The following is a 27,928-nucleotide window of genomic DNA, read 5'->3' as shown; positions in this document are numbered from 1 at the left end:
TTGTTTTTTTTTTTAGATTTTACTGTATCTCAACAAAACTACAGCACAACACAAATGTAATTAGGAATATGAAAAGCATCCAAAATAAATCAAAACACATTTTATCATCTGAAGTGTGTCACCTTTTGCCTAGCATTTGTAAAATCCTACTCATGGCATTTTATCAAGAAGCTTCTTGAGGTTAATGAATTTTAAACAATATTGTTCACATTTATTCTTAGCTTTAGTTAATAAAATGTTATTTTTCTAATGAAAGAAATGTTTGGCACAGTTATATTTTTGTGCAACTTCAAGCATTTAAACCTTTATAGATGAAAAGATTAAAGATCATGGAAAACATTTCAGTGTTTCAAAACTTACCGATAGTGAACATTGACAAGATCTTGTACTTCTTATAAGACTGTGTCTCATTTCAGCCTCACAATATCATTTTGACTCTTGACTGAACCACACAGAACCGGTGACAGAGCATGATAAATGTCCCGATAAGATGCAGAGGCGAGCGGCTGTGTGCCGGTCAGGTGGGCTCATCTGCTTCAGGAACTCTAATGGAAATTGGCTTATACAGAAGCTCTCAGGTGCGGTTTAGACAAACATCTGATGTACACTACAACAGCGAAAAAGATTGATGTGGTCTCTAAACACAGACACATAGCATTGTGTTTTGTAAACATTCAATCATCCTTTACACAATGTTGAGTTTTTTTATCTGCTGCTTTAAAAGTATGAGGTCATAAACACACAGACAAAGCCAAAGGAGCAAGAAAATTGCATTTTATAAATATATATTTAACTAACGTTAAGCTTTTACATAACAAACACTTACACCACCAGCAAACACTGTGATCTTGCATTGGTGCCAAACAGAGCATATAAATGTCCAATGCCATCTACAGTCATTATATATACGAAATAAATTTGAAACAAACACTCACAGTCAAATACCAATGACATCAGAGACTCCTTTAGGAGTTTGCCTGTATGGTTCTTCTCAAATTTGACTTTTGATCTGGATGATTACAAAATCAGTCCTAAAAAACAAATCACCAAGATTAAATGTATCAAGAAGAGCATTATTTAAACGAGAAGCAGAAAAAAATTTACTCTCTGCATTCAAAAATGCATCTTTGCAAAGCGGCTTTGTGTAGATAAATAATGGTCAGGGCTGATTGGAGGACAGTGAATGTGTGTATGTATACCCTACTATCAGTAGCAATAAACCATGACCGGATGTTGTGTGATCACCCAATTCGTCCCTGTGGTAAGACTTTAGTGAGCAGCTTGTAAATGATAAACAGATGAATCTTCACTGCAGTCTGTTTCAGCTCTCAACCGTTTGAGAAGATAAAAGTGCTATCAAAACTGCATCGCCTCTGAGTTCTGGGTGATAGACAGCAGTAGATAAAATCACATACGGAGATCTCAGACATCAGATCTCACCAGACTTATGGAGTCTCGTCAGAGAGAAAGTTCAGTCTGCTAGGAAAAGAAAAGAAAGAGAGTATTTAAACATACAGTTACACTGAAGTATCTTTTCTAAAAGTCTGAATGTTATTTTTTTAGCTAACAGCAACCAAACTCCGTAACAAATGAGAAAGCAATCAACATTTTGTCTTAAAGGTGCCCTAGAATGTAAAACTGTATTTACCTAGGCATAGATGAATAATAATCATGTAAATGTACATGGTAATGACCAGTGTTTGGGAAAGTTACTTTTAAAAGTAATGCATTACAATATTAAGTTACTCCCCAAAAAAGTAACTTATTGCGTTACTTAGTTACTTTACATGGAAAGTAATGCTTACGTTACTTTTAAGTTACTTTTGCATTACTTTTTCTTACTGGGCTGAGGTTTGATCTCTGTCAGGCCTTGCAGGGGTTTTTTATGATCGCAAAAAATGTCAAGCTCTGGCCTGCCATCTCCGTTTCTGACTCAAACTGTTCCCGCTCATGCGCAGAGAGTGTGTAATTCTACGTTAATATGTTCAGTTTAATTCAGTACATTATTTTATTTTTAAATTGAATTAATTAAACTGAAAAGTAACTTGCATTACTTTTTTTTTAAAGTAACTGAAATATTAATGAGTACATTTATAAAGTAATGCGTTACTTTACTCGTTACATTAGAAAAGTAATATTATTACGTAATGCACGTTACTTGTAATGCGTTACTCCCAACACTGGTAATGACATATCGTGAACCTCAAAAACGATTGTTTCCTCTTTTTTATGTAAACCTTGTGCATGCAAAGACTGTTGGAAAACAGACCAATCACAACATAACACCAACTGTGACGTTACAACCGATATGTACGCACCAACATTAAATTTCACATTAAATTAAGTACAATGTTGTGACTACTTAATCCTATCGTTTAGGCTGAAGTTCTACTATTGACGTTACAGTTACGTTTTGCAGGTCCATACTGAAAAAACACAAACTTACCACTCAGAAACGTCCATTAACAATCTCCAAACAACTGATTATTTCTCAAAATCTGTATCTTCATCCAATACAGGCTCAAGCATTTACTAATTTGAGCTACTGACATGAGCCTTACTGTGAAACAGCCAATCAGAGCAGAGCTCAACATTATTATTCATGACCTCTCCATTTAAGGTAATAATAGACCATTTCAATCTAATGCTGCGTTCACACCAGCCGTGGTAGAGGTGTCAAGCGCAAGTGATTTCAATGTTAATTCAATGTAAAGACACGTTTACGCACGTCTGGACGTCTTGCGGCTCGAATTAGGCATTTAGCGCGGCGCGGTAGACGCGAATCCGCTTCGTTCACGCGAATGATGCAAATTGAGCATTGCCGCAGGAAACGCGCAAGTTGAAAAATCTGAACTTTGGCAGAAAAATCGTGCCGCGTTAACCAATAAGGAGCTTGCTCTAGTAGTAACGTGATTACAGGAAGCGAGCGGAGTCACAGAAGCCCCTCCCATGATACCAATTTCTGCGTGAATGTCTCGAATGACTAGAATTTCACGCGTGAATGAGTAAACTCAAAATGTTCAACTTCATGTGCATAGCGCGTTTTTGCTGCCTCTACCGCGTTTGGTGTGAATCCAGCATAAGGACAAATCCTAGGGTTGTAAATGGACATGTAAAACCGTCTCTGGATAATTTTTACACTTAAAGGCGGGGTGCACGATTTTTGAGAAACGCTTTGGAAAAGGGAGTCGGGCCAAGTACCAAAACACACCTGTAGCCAATCAGCAGAAAGGGGCCTGTCTACTAACCGACATCGTTGCCTGGGTTGCATTTGTGTGTGGGGTGGATCTATTAAAAGAAGGTCAACATTGGCTTTCAAAGATCGTACACCCCGCCTTTAATAAAGTCACATACCTTCTATGTAGATATCAGAGAACAATTTAACAGGTTATTTCAATGCATTATTTGGCACCTGTAAAAATAATAAAATTGGATTTGCAAACAAAAGATGATTTTTTTTTTTCAAAATTAACCAGTTTTCTGAACCTGGGTTTAGATCATTTTAGTGGATCTATATCTAGTCATATAAGGTTGTTTATATTCCACACAAGCTTATTACTTGTCCCACCTTTGGTTTGTTGAGTGGTGGTCACCCTAACATGAACACATGAGTACCCCAACATGAGGTATGAGTTAAGGTGGTCCAGTTACCCGTCTGTCTTCTCGTTCAGAGAATGTGCTGTCTGTTCCGGCTCATTCCTCATGATTGTGCTGTCAGATGGGCTTTGATGAAAACATGCTGCTGAGTCTAATGATCTCTTATGAATCTCAGCATTGTCGAGGTCTTCCCTCCTGAAGAAACACAAAGATGGCCATGCTAAATAAAGACTAGATTTTTCTCATATTTCAGTAGTAAACTGGGGTGTATAAATCTTTATTTCTGTTAATAAATGAATAAAACTGTATATCAGACCTCTCATTGATAATCTTGATATCACTAAGTTTAGGCTGGTGGACAATGCAATGAGGCAACCCATACGGTTACATTTACAAAACCAATATTATACTGCATGGCAACATCCTTACAACCACCCAAGAACATCCTACCATAGTTAAAAAAAAAATCAGGCTATTTATATATATATATAAAGTTATTATGTATTATTATTGCATTGCTGATCTGAAGATACTTTAATTCAATTCAACTTTATTTCAATTGTGCTTTCACAATTTATCATTGTTGCAAAACCTCTGTGTAAATTACATTATGATGGCAATAGAGATTTATCATTGCTGGTGTCAATGAAGTCAAATATTAAATGATTCTTTTATTCAAGGTGGCGATGGACCCTCCGAGAATGTAAAGATGCATGAAAGTTGTGCAGACTGATGCATCTAGCTGTGAAATGTCTAAAGTATTTTTCTTCATCTATCTCCAGCTGTCACTTAACTATTCAGTTGAATTTTCAGGAAAAATTCAGCAAAACAGCTTAACGAAAAAATAATATGCACGTTTTTCAAAACAAAACAAATATGCAAACAAAGCTTTTAAAGTAATCCCAGGACTCTCACAACAGTCAATGAGTATGAAAGCTTTCTTTTCAAATTAAAGTGAATGCAGATTAGATGTGCTGATTTTAGTGTTGCCTATTAAGAAAACCTTTTCTGCTGTCTGAATACACAGTTTTTGATGAGCATCTATGCCATTAACAGCATCTATACGACACAACAAGTATTTGGCCACTTAAGTCGAACTCAAGAATCCCATTAGATGTGCATTTAACACATCAAAGCAAGTAACATTTATTTGAAATCAATAAAACACAAGCAAACTGTTCCAGCTAAATATTTTAACAATTTTTTTTTTTCAGTTTTAAATGATAAAGCATTTAGTTTAGTTAATGTGATGCAGATCTATATCTCATCTCATGATGAAACACAGTTGTAACCTATGAAATGTGTGTGTGTGTGTGTGTGTGTGTGTGTGTGCATATATACATAAAACTAAAACTGCAAAAAGTAAGAAAAGGTTTCAAATACTCACTCATAATCCTCTAGACACAAGCTTACAAACGATACTTGGCTGTAGGAAAAAAACAAGACACAGGTGTCAGCCAGAACAAAGATCTGATGTGAGTTAATGATTGTTACTTCATTGACAAAGAACTGCGCACCTAAATCATATATTAAAATTAAATGTCTTAGTTTTGGGCAAGCATAAAACAAAATGTGTCGATAAAAAGCAGTGGTATGGTAAAATGATACACAGTTAAAACTGTTAGTTTTCATAAAACCTAGAATATCAAGGCAGATAAATCCAAACACACTCGCTCATAAACACTGAACAGATTTCTCATATAATGAATTGGGCATCTAATACTGAACATCAACACAAAACTTGGATTCTTCTCTATAGCAGCCTGTGAGAGCAGGTGGTTTATTTCAATATTAAAAATGAGAAATACCCCATCCCCAATGATCTGACTAAACAGATACCTGATTGCTTTTTTAATTAAATTCACTTCCACAAGAAAGGAGGAACCATTAAGCTGTTGATGTTTTGAAGTGATATAAATGAATGGTCTAGGATGAGTTTCAGCTCAAAATACCCCAGAGATCATTTATGTCCATAATGCCCCATTTAGGTGGGAGCAATAACGTCTTGTTTGTGTCTGTACCTTTAAATGCAAATGAGCTACTACCCTCACCAAAAGAGACAGTGAGCGCTTTTGTTTAAAAAAGATCTGGTTCCTGTAAACACAGTCTGAAGCAATAGTATCTCACTATCGAGATATGGCGGACAGCGTAAAACTCACTGAGGGGGGAAACTATGGTAACGCAGAACTATCAGCAGGGTTCCCACACCTTAGTAAACTTCAAATTCAAGGACCTTTCAAGGACTTTCCAGGTCCAATACCCTCAAATTCAAGGACTAAATGTGAGGACACATTCCAAGTGAGAGCAAGGTTACATCGTGTTACCTTTTAAGATACATTGTTACAATTCCCTTTCGAGGGAACTCGCGCTGCGTCACTGCGGTGACACTTTGGTGAGGCTTAATGACAAAGACAGAGTGACGCGGGAGCCAGGAAGTATATCGCTATCTGAAATATTGCCAAAAACGGCGTTTCAGGGACGCATGAAGTATGACAAGAGAGACGCAGCGCCTCGTTCCCTTCTCAGGGAACAACAGTTACATACGTAACCCGAGACGTTTTCATGTTTCAAACACAACTATGCAAAAAAGCATTTTGGTATGAATCAACATTCGCATACAGAAGATATTAGCATTTAAAGTGAACAGTTTAGTATGTGTGCTTAAAAAGTCTAGAATTTTTATGATATTATCCTACACTTCACAGGGAATTATATGGATTTTTTTCCAGAAAACTTCTTGCATAAAATAGATTCAAGCACTTTCAATGACCTGTATCTATGCATGTATATTTTCAAAAACTTCCCAGGGCCTTAAATTTTTCCCCCAGATTCACAAACTTTCAAGTATTTCAAGAACCCGTGGAAACCCTGTATCAGTCAGTGGCTGTGGGTGGGCTTTATCAGTGTGACATCACATTAACAAGAGAATCAAAACGGCATGTCTAATGAGACTGCTTTGGTTTAACGGGGATTAAAAATAGAGATTTTTTATTTTAGGGTGGTTGTGTTTACACACTGCCAACACATGTCCAAATGTTGTTCCCCTTTAAATCAAGATTTGAATACTTTTCTTTATTTAATTCTTCCTATACCAAAATATCTGAGTTATATTATACACATGCATTTATAGCTCTTCTCTTTTACCATACATTGTTTACTTTTTCTGTAGAAACACCTGAGGCAAAGTTAAATCTCCATTAACTTTATTTTTATTCAAACAAATGAATTCACACAGGACAAATGTTGAGTATTTCTAGTAAAAATGCTTACGTCTCTTCTTCTAGAATGGTCTGCACTGGCAGGTAACCCAGACGAGGATGTTTGGTGAAATATTTCTTCGAGCGGAATTTGTTTTTTAGTACTCTGGTAAAGTCACGCACATCTTCACCGGAGGTCGTCTATAAAAGACAGACAGGCTTTAGATACTGTAAATATCTCTTGTGCATCTTAACACAAACACACTGCTACTGTCTGAGGTGTTTGCCTTTACAGCTTTTTTCTGAAGAAACTTTCTACAGTTTATGCATTTGATGCATTTGGCAAACACTTTAATCCAAAGCTACTTTGCATTACAGGATATATATTTGATCAGTATGGAGCTCAAACCAATCACTATTCAAGCTAAAGGGACTCCTTTTTGTCATCTTACTTATTAACACAATATTGATTATCAAATATTTTATCTTCATTCGTTTTCCCCATACCAGTAGACATTTATTTAAATATTTCAATACATTTTAAGAAAAATCTCTCTGTGAAGAAAATGTATGTTAGTTTTACCTTCAGAATTCAATCACATGAGATAAAAAAACATTGAAATAAAATGTGCGCACAGGGGTGCAGTACTCCACCATGGTGTAACTGAGATGATGGTCCTTGATGACCTTTCCCGAGAAAAAACACATCTGACACACGTTGTAGTTAAAGTGCTTTAAACTTCGATACCTGAAAAATAAAAAGATGTTCAACACTATACCAATCAGTCACTGCAGTTTAATGTATAAAGAGGTTTCTTCTTCTTTATTTAAATCAGCTCGTGTTATTAGGTTTCTTCCATGTATAGGGCACATCTGTAGGCAAAAATCTCATGATCTATTAAATATGATATGAATGTTTATCTGCAATCTTAGCCCTTTTCACACAAAGACCTTTTTGTGGACTGTGATTGCTATGATTGATCTTGGCTTACCTGAAGCCCACCATAGGGCAGTCTTTACAAATGTTACACTTGGTCTGGTGTCTGGCCGTTTCCGCTGCTGCGACTCTATGAAGCACAGGTAACCAAACCATAGACTGCGGCTCTAAATGCATCCAATCCACAAACTGCTCGAGCTCAATGAAGTCTTCACAGCCTACCTGAAACCAAAAGCACATGCCAACCTCTCATTGATTACCTCGTCACATTTCTGACACCGTAACATAATAAAGTCTAAAAGTCTAAAAGCTCTCTAATGGTCGATTTATCATTTCAGGAGCGTACTACAAATTGAAAACGTGTAATGTCCCCTCACAACCTTTTTGGACAGAGGTCATGGGATTCATTAATAACTTTGCTAGTGCAGCTAATGGGGCCGATGGGGTCTTACTGTCTGTCCCAATGGCTTTAAAACTGTTACTGCAGTTATGAATCAATTACAGTGAGCCAGTAAAAGCAGGACTATCAAGAGTCTTTTATTACAAGGGTCATTAAATGAAACTAGCGCCAATGTGACACAAGTACAAGCGTGAAGTCTGGAGACTCGGTCCGGGTGGCTTTTAGCAAAGCTTTCAGGAGAGCCGAGCGAATTTATAAATATTCCTCTATATGTGAATGTCACAATGCACTCCATCATAGGATATGATGAGAGTTCATGCATATTAATCAAGTGGATTTCATTTAAATATCTCTCTGTAGTTTGTGCATTAGCTGTCAGTGTTTGCAGTCATACTAATGCTGAACCGTGTGACCGTGGCAGTGCAAATCCCCAGGAATGAATCTCATCAATTATTCATGTGTCAAAACTCACTGATCTGTAGTGATGAGTTTCGATCCAAATAAACATGTGTTCAGTAATCAAGTGCCTTCCTTTAGGAATATATTTCATACACCTACATCTTGTATCATTGGAGGATACTTTTGATTTTTTATTAGAAGTCTGTCATTTATTCATGAGTACTTAAGTTTGTTTACTGAACATTGGCTAACATTACATTGGGCAATTTTGATTCATGTTGTTCGTACTGCTAACCCCTTCCAGTGGGTTAGTAATTAATCCTGGGTAAACAGGGTTTGATTTTACTATGTACATTTGTAACATTCTTATTTGCATGTTTACGAGACTAATAAAAATTACATTTTGAAAATGACACTCGCTGCTTATTCGTGTGTGTAACTCTACATGGCAAATGTAATGAAGTCTCAGGAAAACAAAGAAAAAAGGCAAAAATAAAAGGGAAATTTAAAAAAAGCATTTGCCATCACCATTGAACACTTCCGTTTTCCTCAGATGCTGAAACTACACAGCATGTGAAAGTATTTGAAACTGCACTAAGTGCATCAAAACTTAATTTGAGATAAGTAGGGCGTGCCCACATTATCCCAACCAAACCGCGCTTGAGTGCATTTGACCCCCAAAGTCTGGTTTGTTTAAATAGTGTGATTGCTCTGTACCGTGGTTTGGTTAATCGCGCCCTGGTCGGCATGTAAAGGTGGACTCGGACGCGGTTCACTTGGGCTCAGAATGCGCAGTGTGATCGCAAAGTGCAAGTGAGTGCTTCTGGGAAATAGGGACGGGGTACAATTGCACTCGAGCATAGTTTGGTTGGGTTAGGTATGATATGAGTGCACCCTCAATTTTATAAAAGCGAAACCAAAGGGGTTAAAACCTCATAAACCCAGGGTTAAACAAAGTTGAAAAAGCCCTTTACAGATGTTGCGGAAGTTATCAGTCAAATATTTACAGGGGTTAAAGCAAAAAAAAATCCTGAGCCTGAAAATTTTTGGGGCGCAGACACGTTGTTGAAAACATTGTTGAAACTAACTAGTAATGTATCTGCCATTGCCATTAGCACCTGACTGGCTCAAACTACAGATTATGATGGGCTATTTGAAAAACCAACTTTTTTGTCATCTTTTACTATATGCCACAAAGTAAACCATGATCAGAGTCAGACTGAACAAATTCAGTCACTTTTTGCATTTAAAGGTAAATACATCAATATGGTGCACTTTGAGAGTAAAAATAAGTGACATAGATTTGGAGTAATTTTATGTTCTTAAAAATCTTTGGTTACATGCATGGTAATAATAGGGCACACAAATGAGATTCACCATTGGTCATAACATGTTCAATGTTAAATAATTAGTTTTGGCATTTAATACAGATTTATTACTGAAAACCAAGCAACCTTTGAACCCTAAATTTGAAGTGGATACTGTAACATTAAAGTTACATAATTCAAATGATGTTTGACTTTGCCTTTTTAGACACTTAAGACTTTAGTTAAGTGTATTTGTCTTTTGCATTGTTCTTTTAGTCAAGAGCCTCACGTTTCACACACACATGCAGGCAAACCAGATCTACGAATGTGTATATGTTTGTCATTATATTATTCTGTAATCATATGCGTTAACGTGCACAGGCAAACCAGATTCACGAACTATCAGCGAATGCGTGTGTTCGTCAGGATGAAGTCGGATCTGGTTCACGTGGATGCGTTAACGCATGCGATGACATAATATTATAATGCAAGCAAACGTTTTTGACACAAACACAACTTTATACTGATATGGAGAGACAGCATTTGAAATGGACAGTTTTGTCAAAGCAGCTCCTGTTCTCTTAATTTACACCAGCTGAAATGCTGCACGTCTCTGCCTTATTCATTCAATCTTTGCCCAGCGCCACTGATTTAAGTACTTTATCAATTAGGTCATATCTTTCCTATGCTTTATAAACTTACTTTCCATCTTGCGGACTACGTTTACTTGCAACATGAAATCTCCGCTCTCCGTTCGGCATCTGCAGCTGGATCTCAACCACACTTAAATACCCACCCCATTCTACTTCTAATTGGCTAGTTTGTTAGTTTGGTTGAGAGTTCCTCTCATACTATTTGTAGGCAAACGCATGAACTCGAACCGATATTAATATACGTTATATTCAAAAAATGAATTCGTAGTCAACGCCGCACGCCGGAAATCCGGCACAGTGCCGGAAAACTTTAAGCCCTGTATTTAGTATACCTGAAATCCTTTTTAAATAATAATTGTATTAAAATTAGCATTGCGCTGTAAGGTCATATATGATTCTTCACCTAGTAAAGTAGTTACAGCTCAAAACGATGACTATTCATATGACCTTACAGAGCAATGTTAATTTTAATGAAATTATTATTTAAAAAGTATTTCAGGTATACTACATATTGGACTGATTCCTACAAGTTTAGCCCAAAGAGCTGAATTATTTCATTAAACTCACATGCTGAAAGCAGCTACGGACACTTGGCTCCATGTTACCACCTCCGAATGCTGCAGCCTCACCGAGCTGGTCTGGGATTCGGATGCTGGTGTGAAGCAGTAAGGCCAGCTGCCTCCGGTTACAAACACCTTTAGCGTTGGCTACCTGAGTGAACAGATCTGGGAAAGGTCCCAAACTTAAATCACAATGTGACCAGAAGCGCTAAGTGGATGTTGAACTTTAAACGAGACACTGAAAGATGCTAAGGAGTATGTTAAAGAAAAGAAAGTGTTTCAAAACTTAAAGGGGACATATCATGAAAATCAGATTTTTCCTTGTTTAAGTCCTATAATTGTGTCCCCAGTGCTTGTATCAACTTAGAAAATGTGAAAAAGATCAACCCAGTAACTTAGTTTTGGTAAACCATTCTCTGCAAGCATGTGAAAAAATAGGTCAGTGAAATTTGACTCCCTTTGTGATGTCACAAGGGGATAATACCGCCCCTTAATCTGCACTATCCAACCATGGCATTGCCATTTAGTGCAGAGATCAACTTATTTGCATTTAAATGGACACACCCAAAAACACACATTTTTTCTTACACCTACAAAGTGGGAATTTAAACTTGTTATAATAAATTATCTATATGGTATTTTGGGCTAAAACTTCACATACGTACTCTGGAGACACCAAAGATTTATTTGACATCTTAAAAAAGTCTTGTGAAATCTCCCCTTTAATAAAAATGAAAACAAAAGATTTAAGACTGTCAAATACTTGCATTTGTACTTGTCCTTCAGCTGTCCTTTCGAAAGGGAGAACAAGCCGATCTTCATGCACAACACCTGAACTTTTCCACTTCTGTCACTATTGAAAATGAAAACAAGAACAGCACATATTTTGACTTTCAAGGTGAAGCATGACTTATTTCTGTTAATTTCTGATCCAAGGATTATGAGCAGAGATAACAATAAGTCAGCCATTCACATGTTGATAAAAGTATTGCAGCAAAAAAATGTTTAATATGTATGATAACAACCAATAAATAGGTAGGTTTAAAAATACATATCGTACAGTGTTTTTCGTAGTTTAGCAATACACGATGGTTTTGAACAACAAGAAAGATTGAACATCGGTTGCACATGATTAAATTTAATTAACATTAATTAAAATACATTTCATTTTAAGAAAACTTGATTCAATCATGTTGAACTGGTGTACATAATTAAATTATGTAGATCCAACAATTTTTTAAGAAAAATCATTTAAGGAATCAATCATGTGCAACCAGAGATTTTGTTAGTGTATGTGATTAATAAAACTATAATTTTTGTTTCATTATGTCAACTACCGACAACATTTCAGCCAAATTCTTAATACAATATCTTTTTATTTGCATTTATTTAATAAAAATTGTTGAAAATTGTCAAAAAAAAATGCAGTGTTGTCTGATCTTCAATACTGCAGAGAAAACAAGTTCAAATTCACTTCTCAACAACAAAATACAAATGTTTAACATGTATTTAGGAAAAACCACGATTTTTCATGGGTCTTGTCATGCCCTCAGTCTTTTACATTTGCTGTTGGGTGACTTTATGTCACTCCCGAGGTTTGCATTTGTTGAAATTTAAAGGGGACATTCATGTAAATCTGACTCTATAATATTTCATAGACACTGGACTGAAATTGTCACAATGCATCTAGAAACGATGATTAAAGTAAAAACTGGAGTGGTCTCTTAATTTTTTCCGTGGCTGTATATCTAAACTTACCTATCATAGACATTTAAAAGCCAGTTGAGACACAGGTCCACACATAAAGGGACGTTGATCAGATCTGGGTGTACCTGCTGAAGTTCTCCATAGATGGTGTAGAGACAGCTTACAATGTCTGAAACTTTCAGCAGTTGCCCATTATGAGCAAGTTTGTGTTGATCAAAGGCGCTCTGTGCTACGCTGAGGTCCAAAAGATCCACTGAGACAAACAGACAATATTAACACGCGATTTCATCTCATCTTCTAACCGCATAATAAATTTCATTCATGGCACTTTAATAATAAAAGTCATCAGCACGCTCATCCGATAGCACATAATGAAAATTCCCAACTGACATGGCAGAGAAAATTATATTTCTAATAAGCATTCATCAGATTTGCAACCAATAATACGTTTCAACATTTACTACTTTCAAATATTAGCCATATGAAACAATAAAGAGCCGCAACGTCTGTTACCAAAACACCATCCAAGCCATTTGACTGAAGGCTTTTTTCTGCACAGATTGTACTGTACTAATGTTTTCAGCGGGGACTCGCTGGCTCCAAAGCTTTCAGATGCCATACAGCGGTACTGGAGGCCAGACACTCGTAATTAGTGTACCGTAAGCACCCTGACAAAATTACCTTTTGAAGATTGCTTTGTCAAAATTGCCTCCTGTAATCGGTTTAATCTCTTCATAACTATCCAGTCATTTAGAGCGATGAGGGAATTCACACTTATAGTAAAGTGATTTACAGCACAACGTGTAAGTGGATCATTGTGAATGAAATATTACATACAGAATATCTTCCTTCAAAACCAATCAAGCTAAACATTTTAAGAAGAAGAATAACATTCTGACATTCTTGTAATTGTTTACAGTAACAAGTTTATTTCTTCGTAAATGATAAACCCAACAGCTCTAAATCCAAAATCATTTATAGCATTGGCTCTGAGTGAGGCTTTAATGCCGTTTAATTCCCTTTGTATCTTATGTAATGCATTTATCCTTAAATAATAAAGTATTACTTACAGCAAAGGGCTTTCTGCAGTTGGCGACTCTTCATAGCTGTGCGGTAAGCTGAGAAACGGACCTGACTCAGATCAGCTGGATTGAACATGAAGAACATAAACAGTATACATCATCTCACTAAAAAACAAACCAGGTCTCCAAGCTCTTTTTTCTTTAATACCACACATGAGAACTTGAATACTAATATATATTATTTTGTAAGCATACAGACTATTGCAGAGAGAAAATGACAGACTACTTGGCATTGATTGACAGGCGACAGAACACACCCATCGATTGAAATAGCTGTGTCATCTGAGGATGGTCCCAAGATGTGGTCTGCTGCTCATGGCTGAAAAGAAAAAAAAATACAACATAGTAGCTTTTAATATATTCATCACAATTATGTATATGGCGTTTAAGTGAATAGTTGTCATTGTAAATGTGCATGTAGTTCAAAACATGTTGCACAGTTTACGTATAATAAAATATAAGCATATTGTCATTTCACATAAGGCGTTGTGTTTATAGTTGAGTTTAGACTGTATGAAACAAAACGTACTTGATATAATAAGGGACGCCATTTTGAAAAACAGCTCTCTGCCATGGGAACTGCACAGAAACTGTTTTGGAAGAGAAAGTATACTAAGTCACTTGACTAACTTTCAGGTGTAGAGGTGTTTATTAATGGTATTTGAAATAAAAGCAACTTTTTTATGACTTTTCAAGTCATCTAAAAAAATTCTGTATAAGAATAAAAGATGCTTTGCAGTTAAAAATAAAAAAGGGAGTTTAAAAATTAAGAGACCACTCCACTTTCGCCTTTAATCATCATTTATGTGTTTGTAACCATTTCAGTCCAATGTCTGTTGAATTCCAATAATAGCAAACCTCAAAAGTGATATAACGTCACACAAAAGCAATGTAAAAGACTGAGATTATCATACTGAATAATCCAGCTAAGACCAGCATGAGCTGCTAGCTGCCATCTTATACTGGTGAGCTATTTTCAATAGGGTAGGACACATGAAAGATGAAAAAATCTGGATTATTCCATCAAATATTCACTTCTAAATTGTAAATACATGTAAAAACATTAGCATTGTGTTGGTTAAAAACTTGTTTTCTTTGCAGTATTCAAGATCTGAAAACATTGCATATTTTTTTTAGTTTGTCTGGTTTCAGTTTTCTGCATATAATCGCAACTAAACGCATTATTTTTACTAGAAATTTGGCAGAAATGTTGTCGGTAGTAGACAAAAGATAACTTTACTTAACGATTCAAGAATTTTGTTATAATATGTACCTAGGTACAATTAAAAAAAATCTTATTTTGTTTTTTAACTCACGAGAATCAGCAATAAAAGTATGTTTTTCAATAAAAAGTAAGAAGTACAATAAAAAGTAAAATCCTCAAATAGTACAAAACAGTTTAAAGTGCACCTATTTCATTGCTAAAAACAACGTTATTTTGTATTTTTATATTTGGTATAATACAATGTGTTCGCGTGGTTTATGGTAAAAAAACAAATTTTTGTAGCTCCAGATTTCCCTGTCTTCCTGAAATGCACAGATTGTGATTGGCCTGAATACCTCTGACGTTAGCCGGAATTTCAACGCTCCTTAAGGGCGATTTATAGTCGTGCGTAGGTCCTACGGCGTAGCCGCGACGGCGTAGGTTCCGCGTCGGTTTTCATTTATACTTTTGCGTCGCCGTCCGCGTCGACGTGCAAACACAGGCGAAACCGCTGGTTGGCAGTAATCACGCGTGTAACCACAGTAGCAGCAGAAGTCGTCACAGAAGAAGAAGCTAAGCAAGTTAACCCACAAACGAAGAATAGCAACTTGTTGTGTATAATTTGAGAAGACCAGCAATGATGGAAGTAAATAAACAGCGACTTATGTTGCAGTTTTAGTAAATCACTCCTCAACTTGGCTCATCTTTGTTTTCACTGTCTCAAACGGAAATACCTATGACGCAGTTTTTTTTACCTGACGGGAGGGGTTCTGGTGAACCAATCACAGTGCTTGCGGTCCGCGTAGAGCCGACGCGCTGTTAGAAATTTTGTGAGGTGCGCGTCAGGCTACGCAGAGCTACGGCGTAGGACCTACGCACGACTGTAAATCGCCCTTTACCATGTTTTAAAGATTTGCTTACAATGCAATGCTGACAGGAGTTAATTTACAGGCTGTGAGTCTGAAGCGGGAGGAATTATGATAATGTCGGTCTTCTCTACATCACCAATTCCAGAAAGTAAACTGTTGCCTACAATCCGTGTGTTTGTTGTAGTCCAAGAAAAGAGATTTATGTTGGAGACGATAACTCGCGTCATTGTTCACTTTGGGGTTTTTACCTTTTGCATATCATTAACATATACTAATACACACTTACACACCAAAGGAAATGAAAAATCATGAATCTGACCATTGGTGCTCTTTAAAATGTAAGTCGAGAACCCGTATTCAATGGAAATATTTAATTAAATACATACATACAAATAGTAAATTTAGAAAAACTGAAAAAATCTTTAAGTGGTCTCTTAATTTTTTCCACAGATCTATTTCACATAGATTGAATTAAGATTTTAGTTGCATTCCCCAATTTGTTTAACTGTACATTTATTAATTTAGCAATTGCCTGATAAATTATCTTGCATAAATTTCCATAAATTGCTCTACCCAACGACAACCTACCAGACAAGTCGTCGTGGAACAAATCTTTGTTATCCATTTGAGAGCATTGCATCTCCTTGTGGTGATTGCCCATGGTCTCCTAGAAAAATGATGTACATGTTATAAAAAACACATGAAAAGATAGAAAGCACAAAGAGGCTAGTATTAAGATGCGTTTTGGTCTATCAGATTACAAATGGGCAACCCTAAATACAGGTGTAAATCAGGTGTGTGAAACAACCAAATATGACCAAAATCTTATATCACGATAGGATTCATTTTATATTATGATAACTATATATATCATGGTAGTTTCCTTTTTCTTTTAATAAGGTTTTTATATTATTAAAATCTTTTGTCATATACATTTCAGGATTCTCACAAAAAACAAGGTTAGGTTTAGGGTGAAAAAAAATCTAAGTATTTTTGTCTTGTTTTCAGTAAAAATATCAAAAACTTTTCAATTAAGATGCTTTTTCTTGATGAGCAAAAATCTAGTTTTTAGACAAAAAATATAAAATGTAAGTGATTTTGTTCATAAAACAAGCAAAAAAATCTGCCAGTGGGGTAAGCAATTTTTTCTTGAATTTTTCTTGAATTTAGTGTTTAAGAAAAATTTTCAAGATTTTTTTGCATACCCCATTGGCAGATTTTTTTATGCACAAAATCACTTACATTTTGTATTTTTGGTCTAAAAACTAGACTTATTTTCTTAGGTAATTTTGCTCATCAAGATAAAGCATCTTAATTTAAGAATTTTTAGATATTTTTACTGCAAACAAAACAAAAATACAAAGAAAATTTTTTCTTGAAAATCATTTTTGCAGTGTCGACTGGTTTTGTGGTCCAGGGTCACATATGTTGCGTTGTGTGCTTATAGTGTGTTTTCTTTTACATATGTAATGAATTTCATTGTAATCATTGACTTAACGTGCTGCTGTTTTCTACAGTATGGTGCTTTGGCACTGTTTGGTTGAGCTGGTGTTGCAGGGACTGTTACATTGTTGAGGGTTTTATGCGGAGTATTTTTGTGTTGTTGACCGGCCTACACTATGCCCATTTTTGATGCGCCGTTATTCAATATTTTTCCAATCCTGCTGTAATGTTTTTTCATCTGATCTTTTGTCCCCACCACTTTTCAACACAAACTGACGCCCCTGGACTATAGTCCAAAATTTCTACTGGTTTATCGCCCATCCCTAATCTAGCCAGGGTTTCCCGCAGCATATTTCAGTTAAGGCGGCCGCCTACGCTTGGAAACCCTACCGCCTTAACTAACTTGTCCAAAAATAAAAATTTGCTGCACAAAAGGCCGTCAAGTTCATCTCGGAGAATAGCGTGTACGCGCATCACACCGCATGCGGGGACGCGGGCCACAAGGCCGAAATGAGAAAGACGTGGTCCGGACTATGGAAAGCCAAAGTAGTCACAAATGCCTGGTCGGGCGTGTGATTGCATACTGACAAGAGAAAACGCGCGTCCTATACGCGTGTTTTGTCCCAAGAGTATGGAAAGCCAAAGTAGTCACAAACGCCTGGTCGGGCGTCTGATTGCATACTGACACGTCAAAAGTGTGCGATTTGGCAGCAAAACCCGCGTCCTTGACGCGTGCTTTGTCCTATTAACGCGCGTTCTTAACGTGCGCTCTTGAATCACAGCAAACGCGCGTTAAAAGCGCGCGATTTGCAAGAGAAAACGCACGTCCTATACGCATGTTTTGTCCCAAGAGCGCAAGTTATTGACGTGCGCTCTTGGGGTCACGAAAACACAGTGGAATACAGCGCAGATTAAAAACGTGTCAACAGGCCAAAAGAACGTGCGCTGTCAGAAAGTCTATTTCACTATTTTTACGCCAAAATATAATTACTGCCCTTTTAATCTTTTTGTGATAGACAATGTCTCATCCCAAAGGGGAAAAATCATGCAACCCTGTCAGTTACACTAAAATAACCATTACCCAAGACACTCGTTTGTGGAGAGTAATATTGCTGTCTGAGCTTCACAGACGAGTGGACGAATTGGATACGATCACTGGTGAAACAAGTCCCAAGACCATAATAGGAGATCTAGCCGCTTAATTATCAAATGTTCTCCAGCTGCCCAGATCGATACAGAAGGTCAATATCTTTACCCATAGGATCCTCAAAAGAACATGAGTGTCACACACTCATCAAGCAGGAGGATAACAGAGAAATTAAACTGGACTCTGAGTGGTCAGGATGACCCAAAGGCAAGATTAAAAATAAGAAATTCTTCAAGGTCAAGTGAGGTTTACAGGACAAGCTAGTATCTCTTACTATTACACTGTCTATAAAGAAATACTGAGAACCTGAAATGTTGAAATTTTGTGTGTTTACATACATGGGTGTATACGGTTTCAATGTAACCAACATACATAAACAGCTTTTGTGGCCCAACTTAACTTCCGGTAGACTTATGCATAGAATCAATATGAAGAGAGTCCCTCTAGAGTAGAGGTCATCATGGGTCCACTTGGATCCAAAAACCAAAGGTCCGATCTAAGACCCGAGCAGGTTCGGGTATAAAAGTTTCACGTGTACCTAGACACGGGTCAGGTATAATATTATTAGCGGCATCGTGTAATTTAAAAAAATTTGTTTTTGCCGAACGGACCCGAGTGCTTTCACTTGCGACATCATATGGCTGACGGTAGGTACATTTTTGTTGAGCCAGACCTGTCAATAAATTTTAAATGCACACTTAGTGGTTACCTTGGTGTCGTTCTCAAATAAAAATAAATGGAGCAGCGAGCCAAAATTGTTGCGAGGCAACCAATCTTTCTGTCTGATTGGTGTATGCAGGGCTGCAGACTGTTAACACTTCGGTGCTGTTTGCATTCGGGTCCAGTCAGGTTAAAAATAATTGCCACTGGGTCCGGTCGGACTCATGTCTAATTTTCTCAGATTTGTCTCGGGTCAGGATTTTATTTATTTATGCCCGTCAGGTTCGGGTAAAAAGTGATTTGGGTCATTATAAGACGGGAACATTTTATTGGACCCAAGACGACCTCTACTCTAAAGTAGATCATCTCTGATAACAAGCAAATAATTAGGTAAAATACCTCAGTTTATACCACAGGCCTCTTGAATGCTTTATTATGATTGGCTGAGAAATGTTCCATGAGTGTTTTCTGTAAACCGCACACGACGGGTCGTTGAATTATTCGAAAATAATGCTCGGTGTCTCTCCCCTCTTTTAACCGAAATATTTTAATTTTGACAAGGTATTTGTCCCAGAGGTCAGTTTAGCCACTAACCAGACCAAAACAAAAATATACCGGAAGTTAACTTCGGGCCAGGCGCGATACCGTGATAATGCACGTGAAGCCAATGAAACATCTAAAAGGTAATAACTCTTACATGCAAACATGTATTTGATTATAGCATCATTCATGATGTTGGATCTATAACGTTATACCTTTCTGAGATGCACCTATATCAGATGCAATTATATAATAAGAAAATAAATAATATAAATAAAAATATGATATCGTTATGGTTTGTAACATCTTGTGATTCATGACAATGAGCACCAAATTATCACTTTAACAACGTTCTCACTAAAGCACTAATCTAGAGTTAATAAAGTGAAATCAAGCATTTAAACTTCATGTACAGTAGAAGACAAAGTAATGTTTAGTAGGCTATTTCCTAAACCTTGCATAGAAAAACAAACCTTTTACAGTCATTTTAAAGCATAAAATTGTCAGACACTAATAAGCTCAAATCACTTTACCCACCATCTCCTCGACCTTCTCATGTTCACAGTCGACCGCTGCATGACCACTATGACTCTCTGCGTGCCAAATCTCATTCACCTCAGACAGGCCCAGGTCCATTTGGTCCATGGCATTTTGAAGATCCTGAAGTTTTTCCAGTGCCCAGTCCACCTCATGTTGCCAGCTGAACCGCTCCCGATTCTGCTCAATCTTCTCTTCCTGCTCTGCATCTGATAACAGGTAAAAACTGCTTTCAAAAATTTTATTTTTAAAAGATAACCTGGCTTTGTTTGATTGCTGGATATTCTGCTTATTTTTAGGACAAGGACACAAGTTACTGATGAGGTAAAAAGGGCGGGACTGACCCGCGTCTCCAGACTTCAGACACGAGCGCCGCTGCTCACGGAGCATGCGCAGTAACCGCCAAACAAACAACGATATGTTTAAGAATAATTTTACTACAAATAACATATTATTGTAAATATGAAGCAAGTACATTAATTAATTGTTCGCGGCACATTTGAGAAAATAACAGAATATTTATTCAGAAAACTTAAAAAAAATCCTGACTCTCCCGTAATCATTATCCGATTCTTCTGATTGGTCGATAAGATGTAGAGGCTGCAGTCTGATAGGTCCGTTTTCCTAAGGCCCATCCCATCACTTAAGCAATTAAAAGCAACACACGTTTATTTTGTTTTTATGAACCACAAATGTACATTTATACATGACATGCATACTCGTTACACAGTAAAAAATAAATATTAATATAAGCAAGACGCACAAATATTAAAATAAATAAATAAGTAAAAATGAAATAATAAGAAAACAATCGACGTGAACTAAGCAAATTATTTATTCATGTATTTTAAATAATTTTAAAGCAGGAATCAGAATCAGAAATGAAAAAGCAGTGGCATAAATCTGTTAAAATTAACTGATTTCAGATACTTAAATTTACTTGCTAACAATATAATAAATTATATTAAGGCAGAGATATGATGATTAACCATGTACATGATACTGTGGGCTGGCACTTACCAAAGTTATTTCTTTACACAGAAATGTAATGTATCCTTTGAATCAGCTGTTATAAATCCAGAACAGATTTAAATTCTCCCCTTTCAAACATTTTTTCACATTTCAATTTGTGTCCTGTAAGGTTTATGGTCTCTACTGAGCCACTACAGAGACATAAATCAACTAGCACTGATACTGTACACTAAAACTGTGACCTCCAGAAATAAAAGGTGCAATAAAATGTGTGGTTCAGTGCAAGATTTACATCAGAAAGATAACAGACATTACATTTGACACTTAGATAGCAACAGACAGGACAAAATATGACTGCTAGGTGAAATCTATTACAATGATACACCAGGAATAAGTGATATTTTATTTAAATCAAGCTTTATTAATACAGCACAAATAAATGTAGAAAAAAAGAACAACAGATCTATAAAAATGTCTCTGTTTTTTCTTTAAGATAGCAACAGACCTCTGCTCACATGTCCATAATGATCCTATTTCTGAAACTGTACTCAGATTTGCAGAGATGCCAAAATCCTCGAACGCTTCTCATCAAATTCATCCAAGACCAAATAATTAATTTTATTAATTTTACATTTGCATTGTTATACCTTATGTCAACAACTGTCTCTTTTGTTTTTCATTAACACATTTTAAGAAAAAACACATATAGAGACAAAGTTGATACTTAAATAAAACACAATTAAGAGCTTAAATCTCCTATAAGCAATGCAAGAACAATGGCTGGGCAATATAAGACAAGAGCACACACATCTCACCTGCATCTGATTCAGTATTTCTCTGGGCTCCAGTTGTTGTAGGTTGAACATCCAGAGACAGACAGATCTGATTCAGAGATCTGTTTACATTCTGTCTGCAACCAGTCAGTTCACTGCTGAAGGCCTGTGTCAAACACATTCAACATTAAGAGATAATTCAATATAAGAAAACAATATAAAACATAAGATGAGTGGTGAACAACAAAATGAAAACTAGATTTATCTAGATTTTGTGTGGAAGCAAAACTTCTGATTCATTCTGTGTGTGGTTTACTCTAATAATATAGATTATTTATATTATGTATTTAATTATTTATATAATTTATATTATCAAATGCTTTTTCAGAAACAAACTGTGTTGTGTATACAGTAAATGAAAAATCCAGTAATTCTTTAATAAAGAAAATGATATCAAAGTAATCTTCTGGAAAAAATATATTCAAGATTCATTTTTTAATTTGTTTTCAAAGTAGCGCAGGTGTGGAAGGAACTGTAATATAAAACATATTAAAGGGGCCATTTCACAATACTTTTTTAAGATGTAAAATAAATCTTTGGTGTCCCCAGAATACATAAGTTTTAGCTCATAATAACATATAGATAATTTATTATAGCATGTTAAAATTTCCACTTTGTAGGTGGTTCATAATTGAAACTCAATTGTGCTGTCAATTATTTATCTCTCTCTTTTTCTCTGCACTAAATGGCAGTGTTGTGGTTGGATAGTGCAGATTAAGGGGTGGTATTTTTATCCCGTTTTGACATCACAAGGGGAACCACATTTCAGTGACCTCTTTTTTCACATGCTTGCAGATAAATGTTTACCAAAACTAAGTTATTGGGTTGATCTTTTTCACATTTTCTAGGTTGATAGAAGCACTGGGGACCCATTAATTAAGTCACATTTTCATGATATGTCCCCTTTAAATTTTAATGAATAAAACTGTTTTAACATCATCACAAACAATACTCTGTAGCACAGCCTTTCAGTGTTTTTTTATGTTTTGAAAATGAACATATAGTGTGACTGACCATACAGTTATATTGTTGCTGCAGTAATTTATGTCGATCTTCACCAGCGTCTCTCTGCTGTGTCAGTTCTTCATCCTTCAGCTTTACCCAGAACCAAAGCTCCTGTAGGACTGTTATGAGTTCAGTCCATTTATCTGCACCGACCTCCTCTAAACACTCTCTGAGTTAAAGACAAGTTTAAAACAATACTGAAAGTGCAGTGAACATCTGCATACATGTCAATACTGCTAAATAACACAGACTATACGGTACCTTTTGGAGAATATAGGAATGTGACCAACATGGTCCAACTCTTGTGATTTTGCTTTTGATATCTGACTCCCTAGGGCCCTTTTAGGAGGGTTGCTCTCGCTGTCAACTTCTGTCTGAATATCCTGAGAAGAGATGGACTAAACAAATAAATAAACAAACTTTTATTGCAAAGTATGCTCACACACAAGAAATGTTTCTTGGTACACTGTAAAAAAAATCTGTAGAAATTACAATGTTATTGCAGCTGGGTTGCCGGAAATTTACCGTAGATTTACGTTTATGTTATTTACTAGCAAGAGTTTGTTCAAAGTAAAATAAATTTTAAATATTAACAAGTCTTTATCTTTACAGAATAAAACTATACAATAACAGCTTCATGCAAAGCATTCTGGGAACCAGAAATCATCATCAACCTTTTTCTGTTTTTGCCTCAGATTTTGTTTTCCAGAATGTTTTGCTTGATACTGTCTTTTTTAGTTTTACTCTGTAAAGACAAAGACTTGTAAATGTTTAATGTTCATTTAACTTTGAACAAACTCTTGCCAGTAAATAACATAAACGTAAATCTACGGTAAATTACCGGCAACCCAGCTGCAATTTCTACGGAATTTTTTTACAGTGTAGAGGCTTTCAGAGCCCAGAAGACTGAAACAGTATAAGCCAGATAATAAAACATTTAATAAAAATAAAAAACTGACACAATTAAGTCAAAGCACGATGTGTTTTTTAAAAGATACAGCAATATGTGACCCTGTCTGAATTCCAGACCAAATCTCAGTCTGCTTTTGAAATGGTGAGCATCAAAGTTTGATCTAACTTGATTAACCTTATCAAGTAAATATTAAATATATCAAGGTTACATTTTTACAAAATGTTCTTTAACTTTATGATTTTATGTCAGAAAAAATTGTCAAAAATGTCCCTAGCTGTCACTTTGGCACGCTACTCTTTCATAAAGAACACCTTTCCACCTAAAAGCAAATATTTGGACTTTTTTTAAGGTTACTGCCCAAGTGACAGTTTTACAGGCAGGGTCACATATATTTGAATTACAGAAGACCTTAGAAAAGTAAAAATCTGACTTGACTTTGATCAATAAGTGCTGCCTTTAAAACCTGCATTTATGGTTGCAGGGTTTTTAAAGCCTCCACAGTCATATGACTTGTTAGTTTATGTCAGGGAAAATGTGCATCTCTCTCTCCTTTGGAGCTGTGTGGATTACAAACCATAAAGGCCCATCTCCTGCGCAGTGACTAAAGTAGAGAAAGATTTCATACGGCACACAAAAACAGCCTCAAATACAAGCAGACGGCACAGACGTCTTATTATGCCGTACCCATTAAAGTGCCAATCCCATTATCTGTGGACAGCACTTAGTGCAAGAAGAAATAACATTAGCTGTTTTCATTACTGCCAAACATATTAAAAACAATGTGATCTAGAGGGAAAAAGTTGACCAGATTTCCAACCTCCCATATCGATTTGTTTACTTGTTGTCAAAAGTGATTATATTTGCTATGCAAACATTTGCACGTGTATATAATTAAATTATACAGAGTCGTAATTATGAATATATAATGTTTTTCTTGCTCGAGTACTTAATTCTTAATTTTCACATGAAAGCACTTACCAAATTATTTAACAGTACAATTATGCATCAGATGAAACATAAGGAGGGATAAACACAATATTTTGTATTACCCATACAAGAAAATGCTTAAATGTAAATTCAAACTAATTGCTGGAACAAAATCGACTTATGAGTAAACATTGCAATAAAAGAAATGATCACAAATCACAGATTTCTTTTATAAGGAGGAACCTAAAACATTTTTATTTTCATGAGCAACACCCTATATAGTTTTTTTCTTATGGTAATAATCACATTCTGTTGTTTCAGCAGATGCTGCATAGTATTGCATTTATTAATTTTACAATTCATTCATTTTTCAGTAGGGTTGCATTGTCCCCTGTTAGTTACTGAGCAATTATGCAAAATTGCTAATTTTATTTGCATTTTCCACGTGTGGATGTTAAAACTATAACATAATTCAAATGCAAATGTAAGCCATTTGCATTTGCGTGAATGTGCAATGTCGAATTTCAAATGGAAAAGCAAAATCCAGTGCAATTGAATTTCCTTTCTCTGACGAATTGCAAGCTGCCATATTATAATCTAAATAGCAATTACCAGTATGCTTTTTCACTTCCTCTGGTGTAACATTTACAGTATAAAACAGGACTGAAGACTTTACCAGGAGTGGGTTTGGAACCCACGAGGACATTCGTCCATTGGATCTTAAGTCCAACGCCTTAACCACTCGGCCATCCTGGTCACTGCACTCAATTTTATAATAAAAAATTATTAATAGTCAATAGCACTTTTTACATAGTCAAAAGTTGGAATGACTTATTAATTCAAGTTGTTTAAACTTAAACACTTAAGTGCAATGGACAACCCAATAAGGCTTAATATATGCTGTAGTTTCTACATCTCACTAAAGATCATTTCAATTGATTTAAATTAGAAATTTAAACTTGTCATAATTTTTTTTAAAGAAATTCAAGTTTAATGAAATTATGAAATGCCACTCTCTATTTTAAGAGCCTTTTAGAGACTTAATGTTTAATGCAGGACTTGCATTAACAATCTGTGTTCTAAGATTTTATCCCAGGAATTGTTTTGTAACCGTTCAAATGTAATATTCCCATACGTGCAGCATTTTATGTCTCTTGCAAAATCTCTCAGAGGAGTTTTGAATCTTGGCACATTAAGAAAGCCCTGTAAGGTTTGCCTGCTTTTAGTCTGGGAAATCAGTGATAGGGCAAGAAAGATTCATAAAAGCCAACCCATTTATGTTATTACCAACTTACAGCTGCTGTGCCAAATGCAACTTTGCCACAAAACACTTTACCATCACATCTACAGCAACCACAGCCGAGTGGTTAAGGCGTTGGCCTTAAGATCCAATGGACGCATGCCCTTGTGGGTTGAACCCCACTCCTGGTATTCACCTGTGTTTTAAGTGAAACTGTAGCCATGAAGTTTGAAAAGAAAAGGCTCTTCAGCATCACAATGAGAATGATGAATAGATGTGATTGGTTAACATTGAAGAAACAAAGTGGTTCTAAAAAAGCCACTTAAACGTAAAGCAACAACACATTTAATGCTATTGATACGCAAATGAAATGGCCACAATCATGGCTGTGCTCATGCATCAAATGCATCGGCTAAATGATAATAAATAGCATCTCATTTCTCAACGGTGGTGAACTGCTCTATGACTTTCAGGAACAGATGCCTCATTTTTTGGCATTTGTCTTGGTTTTATACTGTTTAGCTCAGTAATAGAGCATTGTGTTAGCAATGGCTTTCAATCCCAGGGAACACATGTACTGATGAAATGTACAGCTTGAAGGCACAATATGTTGTTTTGGATAAAAGCATCTACCAGGTGTAAAAATATAGCTACAAAATGTACCTTTTCACTGGGGTGGTACCCTTACATTTACAAAAGGTACAAAAATTAACCCCTCCAGTGACAGAAAAGATATTTTGTGCCTTTTTCTGACAAAGTCATTTTAAATTATTTTTCTATTGCAAAGGTAAGAATGAAAAAATGTGATCATAAATGTAACCACCACAGACCGATCTGAATTCAATTTATGTAATCAATATCTAGTGTAAACATAGCGATTTGACATTTAAAAAGGATTTAGAAGTTCACAGGGACCAGGACTGCCAAATGAAATATGATTGTGTTATCCACAAAAATACAAGTTAAAAAAAACCCTGTTTAAATCAGCAAGGGATGTACAACATCACAGATATGTTCTGTTATCAAATCCAACACCTGTCTGTGAGGTCAAACCCTTTGTGTGCCTGCAGAGATGTTGTACTATGGGCAAATACTTTTATCAACAAATAAAAACAACTGAAGACCTCACAGACTTAACCAATTCCTATGCTTTCCAATATTATTGAAAAATCTCTCTTATATGTTGTTAACACTACTTTGTTGTACACGCAAACTTTGTGTGTTGGCTCTTTAAGACAAAATGATACAGTAAATGCTTTCTCAGTTTGGAGAAAAGTGTCTTCTAAATGAATACATGCAAAGGGAATAAAACACATGCAAGAAATGTCTACTGACAACACAAAAAAAGTATTTTACCTTGCAGAGGTTCTGGTATGGTGGTGATGTGACCGCCATTCTTTGGATGTGCTGCAGTAAAAGCATGACGTTCTGGAGTGAAGATCTCACCATGGCCATGAACCTCAGGTTGCTGGGTTTGTTTAAGACTCTCATCCCACTGGCTTGCTTCTCCTACTGTTTGCACAGTTAACACATCATCTAGACTTCAAATTTGCATCCAAATTCTTTTGTATCCTGTCCAGCAAATTAAATATTGTAAATGATGAGAATTGCAGAAGTTGAGCTACGTTGTAACAACCTGTTCCCTTAGGCAACATTCCCTTTGTGTGGAAGAAATGATGCTGGGCGAGAGAGGGAGAAGCTGAGTGAGTGATAGAGAAAGAGAGAGAGTTTTGGGGCAAGTGCACAGTAATGCAGTATGTAACATTCCTTATAAAGTGGGGTTTCAAATATGTAATACC

The 27,928-nt window shown here is 36.0% G+C and overlaps 1 protein-coding gene and 1 non-coding gene across 2 annotated transcripts; both read right to left on the bottom strand.

Annotated features, from left to right (window-relative positions):
- Nucleotides 1–757: 757 nt before the first annotated feature.
- On the bottom strand, nt 758–27,765 carry LOC135737726 (utrophin-like). The gene is made up of 18 exons (XM_065255592.1): nt 27,486–27,765; nt 23,311–23,432; nt 23,059–23,218; nt 22,027–22,150; nt 20,240–20,448; nt 16,501–16,579; nt 14,369–14,429; nt 14,097–14,158; nt 13,828–13,902; nt 12,809–13,010; nt 11,814–11,903; nt 11,058–11,232; nt 7,787–7,953; nt 7,431–7,542; nt 6,868–6,995; nt 4,985–5,023; nt 3,652–3,792; nt 758–1,479 (listed from the first exon to the last, which is right to left on the bottom strand). Exons 1-18 carry the CDS (start codon nt 27,618–27,620, stop codon nt 1,446–1,448), a joined length of 2,115 nt encoding a protein of 704 aa, XP_065111664.1. The 5' UTR covers nt 27,621–27,765; the 3' UTR covers nt 758–1,445.
- Nucleotides 25,563–25,645, bottom strand: trnal-uaa (transfer RNA leucine (anticodon UAA)). The gene has a single exon. It is a non-coding gene; the product is annotated as a tRNA-Leu (tRNA).
- Nucleotides 27,766–27,928: the final 163 nt, after the last annotated feature.

This window comes from Paramisgurnus dabryanus, chromosome 17, assembly GCF_030506205.2.
Source record: "Paramisgurnus dabryanus chromosome 17, PD_genome_1.1, whole genome shotgun sequence".
In the NCBI taxonomy this organism is placed as follows: Eukaryota; Metazoa; Chordata; class Actinopteri; order Cypriniformes; family Cobitidae; genus Paramisgurnus; species Paramisgurnus dabryanus.
Note: the sequence above shows the minus strand (reverse complement) of the source record. Positions and strands in the feature narration are given on the sequence as shown.